At 51.7% G+C, this 17,788-nt stretch overlaps 1 protein-coding gene across 7 annotated transcripts in view; it reads left to right on the top strand.

The window, feature by feature from the left end:
* Positions 1 to 17,788, top strand: part of RHBDL3 (rhomboid like 3) — a 45,493-nt gene that overhangs the window by 15,562 nt on the left and 12,143 nt on the right. For 6 of the 7 annotated variants that reach the window (XR_011423367.1, XR_002811622.2, XM_070227685.1 and 3 more), the window contains 5 exons: positions 828 to 986; positions 4,944 to 5,168; positions 8,203 to 8,351; positions 11,205 to 11,317; positions 16,683 to 16,783. Coding sequence is in view for 5 of the 7 variants with exons in the window: in XM_023653042.2 (XP_023508810.1) it covers positions 828 to 986; positions 4,944 to 5,168; positions 8,203 to 8,351; positions 11,205 to 11,317; positions 16,683 to 16,783 (747 nt within the window). In the remaining 2 variants the exon portion in view is untranslated. The remainder of the gene's footprint in view (positions 1 to 827; positions 987 to 4,943; positions 5,169 to 8,202; positions 8,352 to 11,204; positions 11,318 to 16,682; positions 16,784 to 17,788) is intronic. The other variant, XM_070227684.1, reaches the window with a different exon arrangement.

Here is a 17,788-nt window from a genome sequence, read left to right as displayed (position 1 = left end):
GGTGGGGGCATTGGGTGGGTTCTATGAGGACAGAGGGTACGTAAGGCAGTAAGGTTATGGGCTTCTCTGGGGGAGAGGAATAAGATCCTTTTCTAACTGAACCAATGAGACTTTCCCTGGAAAATTAGTACCTGTCTATTCAGGTGCCCAGAGCCGGGACATCTGGGAAGGGTGAGTCGAGTTTCCTAGGGAGACAAGGGGGAAAGAGAATCCTCGGCAGAAGGACCCACATGTGCAAAGCTGCAGAGGGCAAAAGGGCACAGTGTCAACAAACAAACAAAAACCAGAACACAGTGTCTCTGGGGAGCCCTGCCCAGCCCTGTGTACATGGGTATGCGGGTGGGAGGGGGGCATGAGAGAGGGGCTGGCAGCCAGGTGCAGAAGGACTTGCAAGGCTGTGCTCCCTGCTCCCCGGGGCCCTGGAACATTCCCCATTTGAGTCCCTCTGGCCCAGGCCCAGAAGTCCCTCATCTCCCTCCACTCATCACCTTTCCATTCCTGCTTTCCTGTGCTCTGGGCTCAGCAGTAAAGATGGAGAGGAGGGAGCTTAACCTCTCCGAGCCTCAGTTTCCTTATCCGTACACGAGACGGCTGGATGGAGTGATCTCAGAGGTCTCCAGGGCCTTCTAGGATTTTGAATGTTGTCCATGCCCTATTTGGATGTTTCCCATGAGGGCTTGGAAGCATCCCAGACACCGCCTGGGCCTCTTCTGGCAGAGGGCTCGGGCAGGAGCTGGGGACTGGTGACGGAGATGGGGCACCTACAGCAGTGCTGAGAGGGGGGTGGAGTCCCGCTGACCCCACTGCTGTCTGTGCTTCTCCCTCAGTTTGACCCCGGGAACACGGGCTACATCAGCACAGGCAAGTTCCGGAGCCTCCTGGAGAGCCACAGCTCCAAGCTGGACCCGCACAAAAGGGAGGTGCTCCTGGCTCTCGCCGACAGTCATGCAGATGGGCAGATCTGCTACCAGGATTTTGTCAACCTGGTGAGCGCTCTGGGGCCCTTATCCCTGGGAGGGGCCTGTTTGGAGGTGGTGGCTTAGAGGACCCTTTTGGACAATTAAAGGGATCTTTGGCCTGCAGCCTTGAAAAAGTCCCGGCTCCAGCAGGTAGAAGGATACCACCAAGGACCTGGTTTCTCTTTGTCCCTTGGTTCTGCCTTTGGCAGTGTCAGCCCATCCTCAAAAAGAAGCCGCTGGCAATTCCAGACCCTTCCGTTGTGACAGCAAAGTGGCTGCAGCTGTTCCGGCCCTCACACCCTCAGGCCTCAACATTCAGTGGAAGACAGGGACTCTTCTTGTGGCAACTCCCGCAGAAGGCATGGGATTTCCTCCCTCCCATTGGCCTAGATTGAGTCAGTGGGGTGTGTTGATTGACTCAAACCAATCAGTGCCCACCCCTGGAGCTGGGAGTGGGAGGTGGGAGGTTATTGTTGGTGGGAGAGGAGCTGGGAGGTGGATGTTGGAAGGGTCAGGCAAGACCTCTCTGGGAGCACTGGGGCCCTTGGGTTAAGGCCGGAGTTCACCAGACCTGCTGGCAGATGTCCTGGGTTGTCGGAGGGCCTGGAGACAGGAGGCTTGTGAATCCTGCCCAGTGGATTGGTGAGGACTTCCTCCTCACTGGGGGTTACTGCTGTGTGATTATGAGGGGCTACTGTGGCAGGATTGCAATCGTGTTCGGTGGGGTTAAGCAGGAATCATCCCACCGTGGGATGGATGGGTCATCAGTAGAAGCTGCATGAACTAACAAGATGAGTATGAGGCCAGAGGTCTCCACTCGGTTTCCCTATTGGTGAGATAGAGACAGTTGCCTCTCTTCTTGTCCCCACGGAGGGGGCAAGAGTGACATGGCTGGTGTGAAGTTCCCCAGTCTTCTAGAATTCAAAGGTGTTAGTGATGGGGGCCAGTACCACTCGTACCTGTCACGGGCCCGGTGAGCGTTCTGATGTGGGTGCCCAAGCTTCGGAGTTGTTTTAAAAAAGTTCCTCTTGGCGGAGGGCGCCCAGGGTTAGCATGATTGCAGGGAGCAGCTGCGACACTTTGATGGAAGGAATGAAGGCATCTACTGCTGTTCAGAGTGGACCCATGGAGCAGACCTCCTGGAGGGCGGGGTGGCAGAGCTGAGCTGAGCCGGGAAGTTGGGGACAATTGGGATTCATGGGCTGGGTGTTGGAGGTGAGCCCTGTGACTTGGAGTCCAGCAGTGCCACCAAAGACCAGGCCTGGGTTTGAGCCTGGATAGACTCATCCACAGCCCAGCGCCAGTGTGTCTGCTGCATCCCGTGCCCAGTCTCGGGGCAGAGAGAGGGCATGGCTGGGCCGGTGAGATGCTTCTCTCCAGCCAGGGGTCCACGGGATCTTCTGTGTGAACTCCCAACAGCAGGTTACTTGTTACCATTGGGATTTCTCTGTTCAAGTTCTGAGCTGGAGCTTCCGGCTGTAGGTGGGGTCCCTGTGAGCAGAGCTGCCCTGGAGGCCAGGACTGAGAAGGGGCTTACGGGGTGGGAAGGGAGGGGGAAGCCCTGGGTAGGGCCGAGAGTTCAGGGCCTGGAGTCAGGCACACCTGGGTCCAGCTCCTTACTTTGCCTCTGCCGCTCATGGGGGAAGATCCTCTGAGCCTGGGTTTTCCCATTTGTAAAATGAAGCCAAAGGATAGCCTCTTCAGGGTTGTTGCAAGGATTAAATAAGATGAAGTGTTTGGAAGTTTTTGTTGTCACTAATGCTCTTCCACCAGGTAAACTCCTCTGCATCCTTCTTGAGCCCTTCCCCACCCCCCAACCTAGGCAGAATGAACAAACCTTATCCAGTGCGTCCCCAGCGCTTTGCCCAGGCCTCTCTTATAGCACTGACATTACATTACAGCTGAGTGGCCAGGGTTGTCATGGGTGGACGTACAGGTTGTGTACTATACCAGGATGCCTGGCAAGGAGAGTGAATGGGGACTGAAATCTGGCCTGGGTTTTGCTCACCAAAGCCTGGAATGGGTACATCCGCCTGGAAGAAGAGGCTCCCTTATCTAATTTGCACAAAAATGCTATATAAAGTAGTGTGGACTCAGGAGTCGAGCAGATCTGGATTTGAATCCTGACTCTGCGATTTACTAACTGTGGGTCTTTGAGAAAATTACTTACCCTCTCCAAGCTCTGGTCCTCATCTGTATAATGTGGGGATAACTTATGCACCAAACAACTAAGAGGACATCTTCTTCTGCTGCTGTTTACACATCTGTCTCTTCTCGTAAGCTCCGTGAGGCCTGAGACGATGGTTACTACTGTGCCCAGCACAGTTCTGGGCACAGCGAGGGTGCAGGTGAATGGTGAGTGTGTGTGCCCTGCTTCTCCTGTACTCATGCCAAGCCCGTCCCCACCACGGGTCTTCAGGGTGCAGCCATTGGTGTGTTCGGGAGTATGTGTGCCGTGCACACCCATGCGCGTGTACACACTCAGGGATTGGGACAGAAAATGGTAAGAGTGGCTACAAAATAATTTGATGATGTGATCCTGCCTCGGGCTCGCAGTATACGTCGAGCCCCAAGCTCCGCCTGCACTTACAGAACTGAGCCACTAAGAAGAACCAGACCCAAGCTTTGTAGGCATGGAGGGGATGAGAGCAGGGAGTCGTTGGAAGGGGTTCATCCAGGAAGGTCTGCTGGGGGAGGCGAGCTGTAAGCTAGATTTTGAAAGTGAGAGACAGCAGAAGCCAGGAGTGGGGAACGGCACGGCAGGTAGAGGCTCGTTCCACCTGGGAGGTCTGAACGCAGACCCTCCCCAGCTCCCTTCCCCTGACAGGGGTTCAGACCTCTGTGCCCTGGTCTGGCCTGGTTCACCTCGCCAGCCCTTTCTGGGTCCTCCCTTCAGGTTTAGCCGAATGTCCCCGACTGTGGCCACAGCCCCAGGAATACGTTGATAATCCCACCCCAGCTGCCATGGAACAGCGACCTAGGTAGCGCCGTGGGCTCTGGGGTTGGGAGGGCATGTCTCTAGGACATCTCCGCATGAGACGGGTCTAGGTGTGGTCATGGAGGGCAGGTGGGAGGTGCTGGAGGCCTCAGGAGGCGGGAAGGCAGTGAGGTGGCCTCTGGTCTCTAGGAGTCAGGCTGACCGCTGGGTGAGGCAGCCGGGGCTCCAGTGAGGATGTGTCAGGGCAGCCTCAGGTGCCGAGGCTAGGGCCAGTCCTCAGGCAGTGCTCTACAACCAGCCCCTAGGCTGGCCGAGAATTACAGGTCCCTTGAAGGCACTCAGGAGTGATGACCTTTGACAGGCACAGCTTTGGGTTCTGGTTCTGGGGACCTCTCTACGAACTCGCCTGTCTAACCAAGAGCTGCCCGCTTCTTCCCAAGCTGGTGTGTCTGAGGACACAAACTCCTGCTCATCCTTCAGTTCTGGCTCAGATATCACCTCCCCTAGGAAGACCTCCCTGACCACCTTGGGACTGGGTTGGGCTCCCGCTGTGTGCTCCTGTGGCAGCCTTCGCTCTGAAATGTGATTGCGGGTTACTTCTCTGTCCTGAGCACCACTGTATCCCCTGTGTCTGGCAATGTGCTGATGCTGGTTGCTCAGTGAATTGGATGGATGGATGATGGATGAGTGGATGGAAGGAAGATATAGGGAATATGAATACAGGCTCTGGAGCCTTACTGGGTTTGAACTCGATGGGTCCCCCAAACGCTCTCTGCTTTGGTTTCCTTGTCTAGTAGAATGGGGATATTCCTAGTCCTTATCTAACAGGTAGACTAGTTATATCAAATGAGCCAGCATGTGAAGAGCTTAGAACAATCCCTGACACATCAGAGCTCAGTGAATATTGCTTCTTGTTAACTATTAGAGAAGAAAGAGAAAAGTGGGGTTAGGCCTGGTTGGTCTAAGGAGCGTGCTGGTGGAGAAATGGGTTGGGCTCCCCTGAGAGTGTGGTTCTGCCCGTCTCCCCCACCCTGCCTCCTGTGCAGATGAGCAACAAGCGGTCCAACAGCTTCCGCCAGGCCATCCTGCAAGGGAACCGCCGGCTGTGCAGCAAGGCCCTGCTGGAGGAGAAGGGCCTGAACCTCTCGCAGCGGCTGATCCGCCACGTGGCCTACGAGACCCTGCCCCGGGAGATTGACCGCAAGTGGTACTACGACAGCTACACCTGCTGCCCCCCGCCCTGGTTCATGATCACAGTCACACTGCTGGAGGCAAGGACAGGGGTGGGGAAGGGGCGCTCAGCCTTGGGGGAGTGAGGGGCATGGGGAGAGGTGCCAGGAGGGGATCCGAGGTCAGGAGGGAAAAGGCCGCGTAATTCTCCACCAAAAGGCCGTGGTTGAGGAGCAGAGAGCAGTTGTCATTGGAAGTCAGGCCCCTTCCAATGCATACAAACGTAGTAACCCTGGACCACAGAGATATTACAAAGATTATTACTTCAAGCAATATTCGCTGCAGCAAAATCCCCTTATGACCACCCCCACCAAAAACATCAGCCACAAAAGCAGTGTAATAAGTTCATTGAGGCGGAGGATTTAGCCAGGCTAACTCATCAAAACCAATTTATTTTCGTTCCTCCCCGGGTGAGTAATGTGGACAAGTCATTTGCTCCCCTGGGACTCCCTCTTCCACCCGTGAAGTGGGAATAACCAACCTGCCTCCTTTTCCCAGCGGACTCCTCTGTTTAGAGCGAGAGAACGGCTGGTGGTGCTTTCTGAGCACAAAAGCTGCACACAAGTACATATGGGAGGGAGGGTTTACGAACAGGTAAATGTGGGCTTCGCGTATTCTGAAAGAACATTCTCCCCTTAGGGAATCCTCTATCCCTATTGTTATTCTGAAAGTCTCCTGCTTATGCAACAGAATCCAAAGGTGCCACTCTCCAAATCAGTGCCCCTGTGTGAGGAACTCGGAATTTTTCTGGCTGTTCAACCTGAGAACCTGGGGGCCTCCCAACCCTGGCCCCTGAATGGATATTTGGCCTCCCATTGGCATTTTATAATCTCCACCACTTTTCTTCCAGAGCCTCGGGCCTAATTACCACCCCGCCTATGTTCTTGTCAAGTTCCTGCCGAATCAAATGGCAGGATCATTAAGCTTCGTGGTGTCCTCCTCCTTCTTCTTTTCTAAATCAGAATATCTGGTCTGCAGGCCAGGGCTCCTCTGTTTGTTGTTATGGCTTCATCCAAATACATGTGGAAGTGCGATTGTGCTGAGATATTCTTGGACTTGTTCTGCACACGCTTACTGTGTTGGTCTATTTATTAATATCTATTTGAGGACCAATAATAACGAGCTGCCTTGGAAGCTGTATCTGCTGCCGGGCCACCCGCATTGTATTGGGTGGACAGAACGGCTACCCAGAGAGCTCAGGGAGTCCAGCTGCCAGGGGGCCTGAGCCATTCCCAGGCTCAGCCCAGGAGCTCTTCACCGGGTGCTATTCCAGCTGCCTTCACTGAGGGCATGCTGGGCACCCAGCTGGCTCCTTGTGTACTTTATCACTTTCAAATCTCATGACCACCCCAGAGCTGTAGGTGTTGGTATCCCCCTTTCCGGACGGGGAAACTGAGGACCAGAGAATTAAAATAATTTGCCTGAGGTCATCCAAAGGAGCCAGATTTTGTGTCCAGATTGGTTCGGTTTCAAATTTCCAGAAATCTCAGCTGTGTCAACTGGAACCACCAATCTAGAAGAAACTGGAAAGTGCTGAAATAACCGTTTCAGAGTCCTTAGACTAAAGCCCAACGCTTTTGTTTTATGTAGAGTTCTAGTACCTGCTTTTCTGATTCCATAACAGAGAGAAAATTGAAGAGACGTGGTGGGAAGCTACTGGAAGGGGCCCACTACCAGCCAGCAATAGGAAGTGAGAACCTGGTTGAAGTACCTGGTTACCAACCTGCTGACCACCTGGCAGTGTGGGAGAGGACCAAATGACAGTTAAAAGCAGACCTGAATCTGAGAGAAACGCAAGAATGTGGGGCCGTTTAGTTAGTGAGGGAGCCAACACGCCGGTCAGCTGCTGCAGAAGGTGTCACTGCTGAAGCCCAGATCAGTCCCTGACGCATCCTTCAGAGGTTATGGATGTGCCCTGATTAAGAACATGGGGACATGAGTGACACAGTTTAGAAAGTTCCAAAGAAAAAAAAAGTTAAAATAAATGTCCTTTTAGGACTTAAACAAATATGCTTCGGTCATCTGCAGAATCAACTTATGTGGCATGCTGGTGAGGATGCAGAGAAATTGGAACCCTTATGCACTGCTGGTGGAAATGGTAAAATGGTGCAGCCACTGCAGCAAACAGTGTGGTGGTTCCTCAAAAATTAAACATAAAATTACCATATGACCCAGCAATTCCACTCCTGGGTATACACCTGGAGGAATTGAAAGCCGGGACTCAGAGAGATAATTGTACACCTATGTCCATAGCAGGATTATTCACAATAGCTAAGACCTTGAAGCAACCCAGGTGTCCATTGGTGAATTAATAGATGAGCAAAAGGTGGTATATTCATACAATGGAATGTTATTCAGCCTTAAAAAGGAAGGAAATTCTGACACCTGCTACAACATGGATGACCCTTGAAGACATTATGCTGAAATAGTGAAATAAGCCAGTCACAAAAAGACAAATACTGTGTGATTCTACTTATATGAGGTACCTCGGGCAGTCAAATCATAGAGACAGAAGGTAGAATGGTGGATGCCAGGGCCTGGGGAAAGGAGAATGGGAAGCTAGTGTTTAACGGGGACAGAGTTTCAGTTTTACAAGATGAAAAGAGTTCTGTGGTTGGATGGCGGTGATGGTTGCATAACAATGTGAATGTACTTAATGCCACTGAGCTGTACGCTCAAAACTGATTAAGATGGTAAATTTTATGTTATATGTATTTTACCATAATTAAAAAAAAAATTAACTTAAGTGGAATTGCCTCATCCCCCAAGTGGGTATGTGAGTTATTACTAGAATTAAGGTCTAAAATCCTCCAAACCTTTCCTGCTTAGCACCAAGGAAGTGTGAACAGAGGCCACGTGACCATTTTGTGAAGAATTTAACGCATAATAATCCAACAGAAGTGGAGTAAGAGATGGTTGAAAGCTAAGCTGGGCTCCAGCCCTAGGGCTGTTCCTCCTCTGAGGAGGAAAGATGACAATTGCCAGCAGGATTTTGAATGGCAGTCAGCACAGGAGGGCGTCCTGGGCAGCTTTGCCCCTGCTAACAGGCCTTCTCCATTCCGTGTTTTCTCCCAGGTTGCCTTTTTCCTCTACAATGGAGTGTCGCTGGATCAATTTGTGCTGCAGGTGACCCATCCACGATACCTGAAGAACTCACTGGTTTACCACCCACGGCTCCGAGCACAGGCCTGGCGCTACCTGACATACATCTTCATGCATGCCGGGTGAATACCTGTCTTCTTTTGCTCTACCAAGAGTCCCTGTGGAAAAATAAGTGGTCCAGATAGCTGGGATTGAAATATATTTTTTAGTTTATTTTTATCTACCTGGACACAGGATTTGAGGTGGCTCCTTGAAACTCATTTAATACCAAAATATATGAGTAAATTATTGAGACTGTATGGGAAAGGGAAAATAGAGAAAGGCAAGTGCTAAAAGTCCTTGGTGAGATCAACACACACATACACAGTGTGTAATTTTATGTCCTTGTAGAGGAAGGTTACAGATTTGTTCTGAGCTTCCTAGTGGCCAAAGCAAAGAGGGAAATATGGTCAGCCACCAGGTTCATTTTCCCTAAGCAGTGTGTGTGTGAGTACCCCATAAGTGAAATAAAGGACAGATTTATTGAAACTGCCTTCCTCCCAAAGTGGTCTCCATTTGTGATGAGTCTTCTTGAAGAACTCTGGCAATACTTATAGTTTCTGTTTACAGAGCTGTGTGGCCTCTTTTGGGGCTGGAGTGCAATCACTTCTCACCGGTGCCTCCTACCGTATGGTAAGGACCTACCAGCTGGCCAGGTGACCGCCCAGGTCCAAGTCCCTTGAAGATCTTGATCTTAACTGGAGACAGTTGTTACACAGTAGAAGTGCTGAGTTGGGAAAGCAGGGTCTGCAGGCACCAGACCTCTGTGGTGTTGTCTACAGGCTCCCCAGAGAAGTGAAGGAGCTCACTGTTAGCCTGGGAGAGGCCCTGGGGTCCCTGTCCCTGGGGTTGGTAATGGAAGAGGATCACTCTGGTCCCCATGGCTCCATCATTCCTGTTCCTCGGCAGAAAACCCATCGTGGCCAAGAGGGAGCCCCACTGTGAGCCTCCCTTCCTGCTGAGACTCTGGGCACAAGAACCAACCCCTAATTGGCTGCACCTGCTGGGGTGGGCTTTGGGGCAACGAGACACCCCAAAGGAGACACCTGATCTCCTGAGAAACAAAGGAGACACCTGATGGTTGCTGACAGTTGTTCCTGCTCTGAGCTGAGGGGACCATTTGTACTGGCTGTTTGCCTTGCCTCCTGGGTCCCAGCTTGGATCTCACAGGGCTAAGGGGCAGAGGGAGGGGTGTGCGTCACACTTCCATCTTCTCATGGGCCAAGATCTGGAGACAACAGGAATGGCGGGGGCTTCCCTGTCCGGGCTGCTCACGCCCATGGCTGCACGCGTGTTGGGATTACCCGCCTTATTTCCAGGACTGCCCTCTGGCCTTCTCTGATCCCCCAGAGTGAGGAAGGAGAAGGGACAAACCCTCCAAAGCCTCCTTGTCCATTCTCTGCCTCTGGGAGCTGGAAGCCAGGAGGCCGCTGTGGACAGGGCACAGATGCCTCAGCTGAGGCCCATAGGGTTGGCCTTGGGCCTTTCTCTGCTCTGACAGGGAGATGCCTGCCAGGGAGAGCTCTGGGAGGATTCCCTAGGTCTGATTGTGAGGGAGGGGCTCTTGGCTGGTGCTGCTGTAAACAGGAGATAGGGACAGCTGGCCAGCATCCCGGGAGGGGCCAGCAAGGTGACCTATTACTCAGGGACACACTCTGGGCCTGGGAATCCAGAAGTCACTGTGGTGAAGAAGAAATAGCTCAGAATAGGAGGCAGGAGCCCTAGGTTCCCCTCACCTGGTCTCGTCTAGTCTCGCCTTCCAGGCTGTAAACCAAGGAGACGGGACCAGAAAACATCTAAGGTCTCTCTGACTCTGAGTCTGATACTACCACCCGGCTCCTTTCCAGTGAATTTGTCTGATGTTTCTATTCTAGAATCCTTCGGGTGATACAGTCAGTGGGGGCTAGAAGATTCCAGGCGTGGTGGGAATTCTGGAGAGCCTGATCTATCTGAGCTCCCTCACAGGTGCCCTCCTGAATAAGCAGGCGCCCTCACGTCCCACACAGGGGACAGCAGTTGGCCTCCAGGCAAGGTTCTGCAGACCCTGCAGGGCTGTGACCCAGGCCAGGGTCCAGACCCCTCCTCACGTGCTCTGTTAACCTGTTAACTTAAGCATCTCCAGGGAGCTGTCCAGCTGCTGTGGGCTCACTTTAAATGAGATAATGGATGTCAAAGTGCTTGTAAACTTGAAAGCACACATCGATGTAATAATCGCAATGTTACAAGCTTTTCTGGTAACATGGACACTCAACTAGACACTCCATTCAGCAACAGGCTGTGGTTACAGGTATAATAATGTAAAAAGAAAGGCATTCACAGGGTAAGAAAAACCAACTGTGAGAATTTGAGGACAAAACAGGTTCCTTCTCATACCAGGAAGGAGAAATCTCCTCTGAGATCTTAAGGGCTAACTGAATTACTAAGTTCCAGGAGGTATCTTTAATGCTTGCACTTGTCTTGGAAGCATCTTTCTTTTTAAGTATCAGTAGCTCATACAAATGCAATAGTGGGCCAGAACGACCTCCTGGCCTGGTGAATAGAGCAGGTCCCTCACATCAGAGACCTGGGCTGTAGTCCTAGCCGCCACTAACCAGTTGTGTGACTTTAAGCCGGTCACTGCCCCTCTCTGAGCCTCCGCTTCTCATATGGCCACCAGTGGAGTTGCTGGATGTTGACCGTGGTTAGCTCCTCTCCCTCTGGCAAGTGCAGACACTGTCAGTCACTGCCCAGGCCCTGCACGTGCGTTCCTGTCCCAGATGGCAAGGGAGGTGTGCAGGGAACACTCTTTCCAAGATAGGCTGTCTGCATTGTAATTCCTCCCCCACCCGAGACCGTGAGCTCCTTAAAGGCAGGTATAGGGTCTTGTTCGCTGCTACATCCTCAGCACTGTGGCATACAGTGTTTGTTGAATGAATAAGTGTGATCTCTCTGTACAGGATAGAACACCTGGGACTCAACGTGGTGCTGCAGCTCCTGGTGGGGGTGCCCTTGGAGATGGTGCACGGAGCAACCCGCATTGGGCTTGTCTATGTGGCCGGCGTTGTGGCAGGTAGGCAGATGGGCCCCATGTCTGGGGGGTAAACCTCCCCAGAGTGTCTGGGAGACCCCATGGGGTTGGGCAACCCCAGGCTTCCAGGGGACACAGAGCACCCTCATCATCAAGATTCCTGGCTACTCGGGTTGTCCCCCCAGGCAAATCTCCCACCTCCCAGGGAGGCTGGAAAGGATACCGCCACCCTGAGAGGGAGGCATGTGATGGCAGAGCGGGTGAGAGCACAGGCTTTGGAACAGGCAGACTGACTGGAGGTTAAGCCTTTACCCCCCCCATGTTGTAGCTGTGTGGGCTTAGGGAAATTCCTTAACCTTTCTTGGCCCCAGTAAGCTTTAAGAGGGAACTAATGAGATATTCCTATAGGGTGTTAGGAGAGGGGAGTGAGGTGACAAATGGAGAAACAGTGCTATGTAGACTGTGCAAAGGCACAGTGAGATCCTGGTAGGGACATCCAAGGTGTGGGAGGAGCCAGCACCTCCCCTGGCCAGGCCAGCACCTGTGCCCAAAGGGAGATCTTGCCTCTGCCCAGGCCAGCCACCGTCGCCTTGAATGACCCACTGCTCACAGGAGAGTCTGACCTAAAAGGTAGTGAGCGTTTGTGCCAGCTGGAGGAGTCTGGGGCCCCTGGTGGACTCAGCTCATGGTGCAGGCATTCATGGTCATCATGCCCCGTGGATAGTGGCCAGCGTGACTTCCCCCCCCCCACTCCAGTGGGAGGTGAGGTGAACTGGGGTGAGCTGGGCAGAGCAGAGCGGATTTCTGCATGAAAGGTCTGCACCAGCCCAGCTTCTGAACAGGGAAATCTCCCTCGTGATGTTTCCAACTTTATTGCTGGCTTTTTTTCCCCTTTTTTACAAGGTTTGCCGCCTCAGCTCTTCACCTTGACAGCTATGCCCAAGGGAGCTTTGTGTGTATGTTTAAGTAAGATCTTAATCCTTTCTGAGTGGCATTAAAGTTGTCATCAAGAGAGCGGGGCAGAATCGGCCTTGTAAACAACAGGCAGACAGGAACCCTGGGAGGAACTGAAGTGGCTTCAGGAATGGATGAGGGAAGGGTCCCACCCCATCCCCTCCCCTCCCACACAAGGCTAGTCTGCCGGTTCCTGAGCCCTCAGCCTGGGAGGCTGGGCCGGTGCCGTCTCCTTTGCTCCCCTACGTGCTGAAGTTAAAAACTTGGCTACCTTGGACAGCACCCACATGAGCTTCTCCCAGAATCCACCACTTCAGCATCCTTGAACAAAGGTCTGATGAGCGTCTCTGTGTGCCAGACTAACTCAGCCACCCACACACCCCTGAGTCTTGACATCTGGGGATTTATAGCTGCATTTCCCATACCTAGACACTCAGAGACCCAGATGGTTAATGGAGAGGAAGAGGAAAGACACTCGTAACACTTGCAGTTAGTAGTCAGTTAGGTGGGAGTGCCAATAACCTAGAAGACAGAAATAAGATTCAAAATGACTCAGGCCTCGCCAAAACCAGATAACATGCAGCCTGGAGACAGTGCAGGTATCACTTCCCGTTGATACTGGTGTAGAGTGGAATGCCACAGACAGAAGGAGCGCTCACCAACTAAATGGGAGGGTATGGGGCTGTATCACAGAGCAAATGACGTGCACTGTTCTCTCTGAGCCATTGATCCAGACCAGAGGGCACTCTGGTCACCACATATCGTGTCATTGATCTCCAAGATCGAGTTGATTGATCTGCCTGCACCCCTTCCTCCCTCTCTGCTCCATGTGCATCCCTCCTCAGAAGGGGGGGCCCATTCACAGACAGCCAGACCCTGACTGGATATCTAACAGTTATCAAGGGCCTGCTCTGTGCAGACCGTATTTAATCCTCACAACAACCCCGTGGGGCAAGTACTGTTATTCTCCACCTGTTGCAGATACAGAAACCAAGGCTTAGAGAGGCTAAGTGACTTGCCCAAGAAGACACAGTCATAAGTGGTGGAACTGGGCTCAAACCCAGTCTGTCTGACCATAAAGGATGTGCACCATACCTCTATGATGGGGTTAAGAGAACTAAAGATAGACCTTTTCCTTTGTGCAGATAATTGAATGTCAGGGAGATGTCTTGATAAACATCTGTTCTCGCTCTCATTCCTGCCCAATGAAAATATTCTAAATCCAAGGCACTTTGTAACAGTGATAGCTAACCTCTGCTGAGCACATCCAGTACTCCAGGCAGTTGAGAAAGGGTCACGTATGTTGCCTCCTGTATTCATCACAAGAGTCTTATGAGGTGGGTACTGTCACCCCCATTTTATAGGTAGGTCTTTGAGCAAGTGAAATGACTTGCTCAGTTTGCTCAGCTTGGAAGCACTGGAAGTGGGTGGAAAACTTCCTCCGCCCTGTGCTTCTAACGGTGCTTGAAGCCAATGTGTATCTCACTCCTGGCTGACCATTATATGGCTAAGAATTTAAATACTTTCAAAACCAGTATCTTCAATGCTCCACCAAGCTTTTATTGTAGATTCTGTAGATTCTTACCCACGTGTGCATCCCCAGTGCCTAGCGCAGGGTTTGGCACATGTTAAGCCACAAATATTTGTACAATAAATGGAAGAATGCATAAATAAATAAAGTTATATTGCTTAAAGGTAGATATTCTGCCGATTTTTACTTGGATTTATTTTTTTATAATGGCCAAGGGAGATGTCGGAGGACGCCTGCTTTAAATTTCCCAGGCTAAAATTATCGCAGCTGTGCATTATCGCAAAGTCACCCATTTATCTGCATGCTGGCGCGGACCAGAACTTTGGGGGGAAAATTCATAACCCTGCCTAGAACTAGTCCTTTGGTCTGCTGCCAAGCAGAGGTGTGGTGTGTCACTCCAGCTTGCCATTCTCTCCCTGTCCTCTGCCCCCGTGACCTCCATGGAATTCATACTGGCCTTATCGAACTGACATCCATTAGGTTTGTAACAGCTTGTCAAGAATCCTGCCTGGCCAGGCTGCCTGCCCTGGGATGGCCTTTATTACTGAGTTGATATGCATACATGCCCAGGTTAATATTTCATCTCTCCCAGTCCCTCCAGTCCTGGGGTAATCTGCAGTCAATTGAGGAAAGTCTTTCTGCCACAAACGGAGGGCGGGAGGTCCAGATTGTTACCTTCAAGATTCTAGAACCAGGATCCAAACCTCAGACCCTGGATCTTAGACCAAGACTTGGATTATTGAATTTGTCATCTGGAAAGAACCCTTGAGGTCCCCTCCAGTGGGTGGCAAGCGTTGCTCCCCGGTCCCACCCCATTCAGCCAGAGCAGCTCTCTGTGCTCTGCTCCATGGGGTAGCGGTGTGGGTAAGGTTTCCTTTGAAAAGAGGGTTTCACTGCTCAAAAGTCAGACAGCCTTAGACCTCTTCATTTCACAGATGTGAAAACTGAAGCCCAAAGAATTCAGGAGCTGTGCCCAAGTTCACATAACTAGCCAGCCACGCCCCCATTCCATACTCCTGCCACAATCCCAAACTGACCCCTGACCCTGGGGTCAGGACTCCAGTGCAGGGGTAGGGTGAGGGAAAGGTCAGTGTGAGGGGTGGACCCTGGGGGCTTCCCTGCTGCCTCTCTGCCCCTGCTAGATTGCACTGGGGAGCCCGAGGGAGCAGAATCTGGCCCGGATTGTAGGGACTTGCACAGAGGAAAGAGGCCAGCCCAGGGAGCTGGGGCTTCCTCTGTCCAGACGGTAATTAATGAGGAGCGGCTTGGGCAGCCGGCCCTCTGCAGCCCTGCAATGCAGCCTTCCTAGCCAGCCCCGCCAGGAGAGCGTGGGAATCCTTTGTCATGCAGATCCTGCTGCCTGCCTGTTTGCCACTCTGGGATTTTTTTTTCTGTTATATATGGCTGACCCCGTGGCTAGGCAGTAAAAAAAAAAGAAAGTTATCTGACAATAGATCAATACCTAATTAAAGCCGGAGGGAAGGCATGAAAGGGGAGAAGAAAGATTTATCGTCGCTCTAGGAGGGGAGAAGGACTTGAGAGTTCTTGGTTCATGACAGTTTGTTTTTTCCTGGGAGATTACATCCCCCTTGAGACCAGGAAACTGAGACCAGGAAACTATTGTGGGGATCTCTTTCTTGAAGGATCTCAGTGAGCAGAGGAGGCTTGGGAGAGGTAGGGTAGGTATGTTGGGAGAAGGCAGATAATGTTACAGGGCCTCTCCATGCCCAGGGTTGTCAGGAGCTCTGGTTCCTGGGCTGGGCCCAGCCTCCTCCTAAGTAGTGAGCCCGCCACCCCATAGAACCTGCAGAATTTGCCCTTCTACCTGTCCCTCCTCTCTCCGCCCAGGCAGCTGCTAATTGGCTCAAGAGCCTGCGGGCATTTTCCAGTGGTATTTCTGCACACTCACCCAGGCCAGCCACCTCTCCTTCTCTGAGCCCTGGGCTCTACCTCCCAGTTATTTTTAGTCTCCCGTGTCCTTCCCTGGAAGCCAAAGCATTGATCACGCTTAAATGAGACCAGAACAATACATTTCCCATCTCCTCTCTGCCGAGCTTCCCTCCCAGGATAAAAGTTTGTCATCCCCCAGACCAAGAGTCACATACCCTTCCTTTCCCCCAGAGGGTATGACATCATCTCTCTCTCTTCCCCAGAGATTTTTCAAGGACATTTTTCCTCCAGAGAAGCCCCGAGTTGGCGCTGGAGATCCTGTTGGCCTTTTGTGATTTCACTTGGCTAGAGGAAGATTGGAGGTGATGCTAAACAGGTTTCTGGATGCTGCTGAGCAGAGAGAGTGATGGTAGAGGGTGGAGGTTGACCTCTGTACCAGTTTGGGGAGTGGCTGTTGGCAAGGCCAAGAACACATGCTTTGTGTCAGGCAGACTTGGACTCAAATCCTGGTTCCAGCCTTTCCTACAAGCTGACTCAGCTCAATTTCCCCATCTCTGCAATGAAGCTACTAGCACGTGCCTCAACGGGGTGTCTTGAGGGTTAAAGGGGAGAATGTAGGTACAATGCTTGGCCAGTGTCTGACACACAGTGCCCTGTAAGTGGTAGCTGTCTCTGCAGTAACTGCTGCCACTATTTTTGTTATTGCTCAAAGCCCTGAGAGCACAATGTGAGGCAGAGGTTGGATTGACAGGCAGACATCTGGGTCGTGGTCCAAGTTCTCTTTTGGTCAAGTCACTTCCCTCCGTTGACACTTTGTTTCCCATTTGTAAAAGGAGAAGTTTGAATCAAATGGTTCTTTCAGACATAAATTAGTCCTCTAGGAGGCTCCAAGGCAACATGGGATCAAGGGAAGAAGAGGTGGGGCCTTTTGCTCTGGAGTCTTACCCCTGAGGCTGCAGCATCCAAGGGCCTGGGGCTGGGAAAGGGACCCCATTCCAGCATTCTTGAGTTCTCGATCTCTCTCTCTCCCAGGATCCTTGGCAGTGTCTGTGGCTGACATGACTGCGCCAGTCGTGGGCTCCTCTGGAGGGGTGTATGCGCTTGTCTCTGCCCATCTGGCCAACATTGTGATGGTGAGCACCTCCTGTCCCAGCATGTCTTTCTTGGCCTCCCCGCTGCTGTCACTGAGCCCAGGCATTAATCTGCTGGAGCTGGGTTTCAGCTCCTTCCACTCTCTACCGCAGGCCCAGCAAGTGCCAGGCAAACCTGGCTGGTAGCGGAGTTCACAGACACTCCTCACTCTGCAGGCCCATTTCAAATGGGGCCCTTCCACATAGAATTCATATTTTCTCCAGTCATGTCTTTGCTTGTGAATTTCCCCATCTCCCTATTCCGCTTCTTTCCCAGTCAGTGACTTTAAAAAGTGTTAAAAATTCTTGACCATTAGCATGCATCACAATTGTAATTTGTTGTCTGTCATAGATTGTTATAGTAAAGGGGCCTTAGAGATGATCTCATCAAAATTCTCAAATAGGAAAGGAGGCTCTGAGAGACTAAGTGATTTGTCCAAAGGCACAGTCAAGTTTGTGACAAAATCGGGCCTTGAACCCACATCTCCCGACCACCATTCCAGTGTTGTTCCCCTACGTCAGCCTCTCACAGTGGCGGGACACCAACATTCCATTTCTCAAGCTCTTCCTTGCCTTTTCCTGAAAGGGAATATAGTGTAATGATTAAGAGCACAGGTTATGGAGCCAGTTAGCATTGATCTGAATCCCAGCTCCCCACTTCCTAGAGTGACCTTGGGCAAACTACTTAACTGCTTTGTCCTCAGTTTCTATATCTATGAAATGGGACGATACGTGATGAATGAGATAAAGTGAAAAGCACCGCTCAATATAAATGTTAACTCAATTCCCTACTGCTCACAGAAGAGGCCAGGGTGAACTCAGAATAAAGACGGGGTCTTCAAGGCAAGAAATTAGGATCAATCTGATAGTCTCCGAGGAGGCCGAGGAAGCCTGCTTTCTTGTTCGGAAGTAGTCTGAAGTTTGGGGGCTGGCAGTGCTTGGCTCACCCTGCCTAATGCCTCTGCTAGTCTGAGAGCCTCCAGGCAGGGCTCGGGTCTTACTTGTCTG

Source organism: Equus caballus, chromosome 11 (genome assembly GCF_041296265.1).
Source record: "Equus caballus isolate H_3958 breed thoroughbred chromosome 11, TB-T2T, whole genome shotgun sequence".
NCBI lineage: Eukaryota > Metazoa > Chordata > Mammalia > Perissodactyla > Equidae > Equus > Equus caballus.
This window is presented reverse-complemented; position numbering and strand designations above follow the sequence as displayed.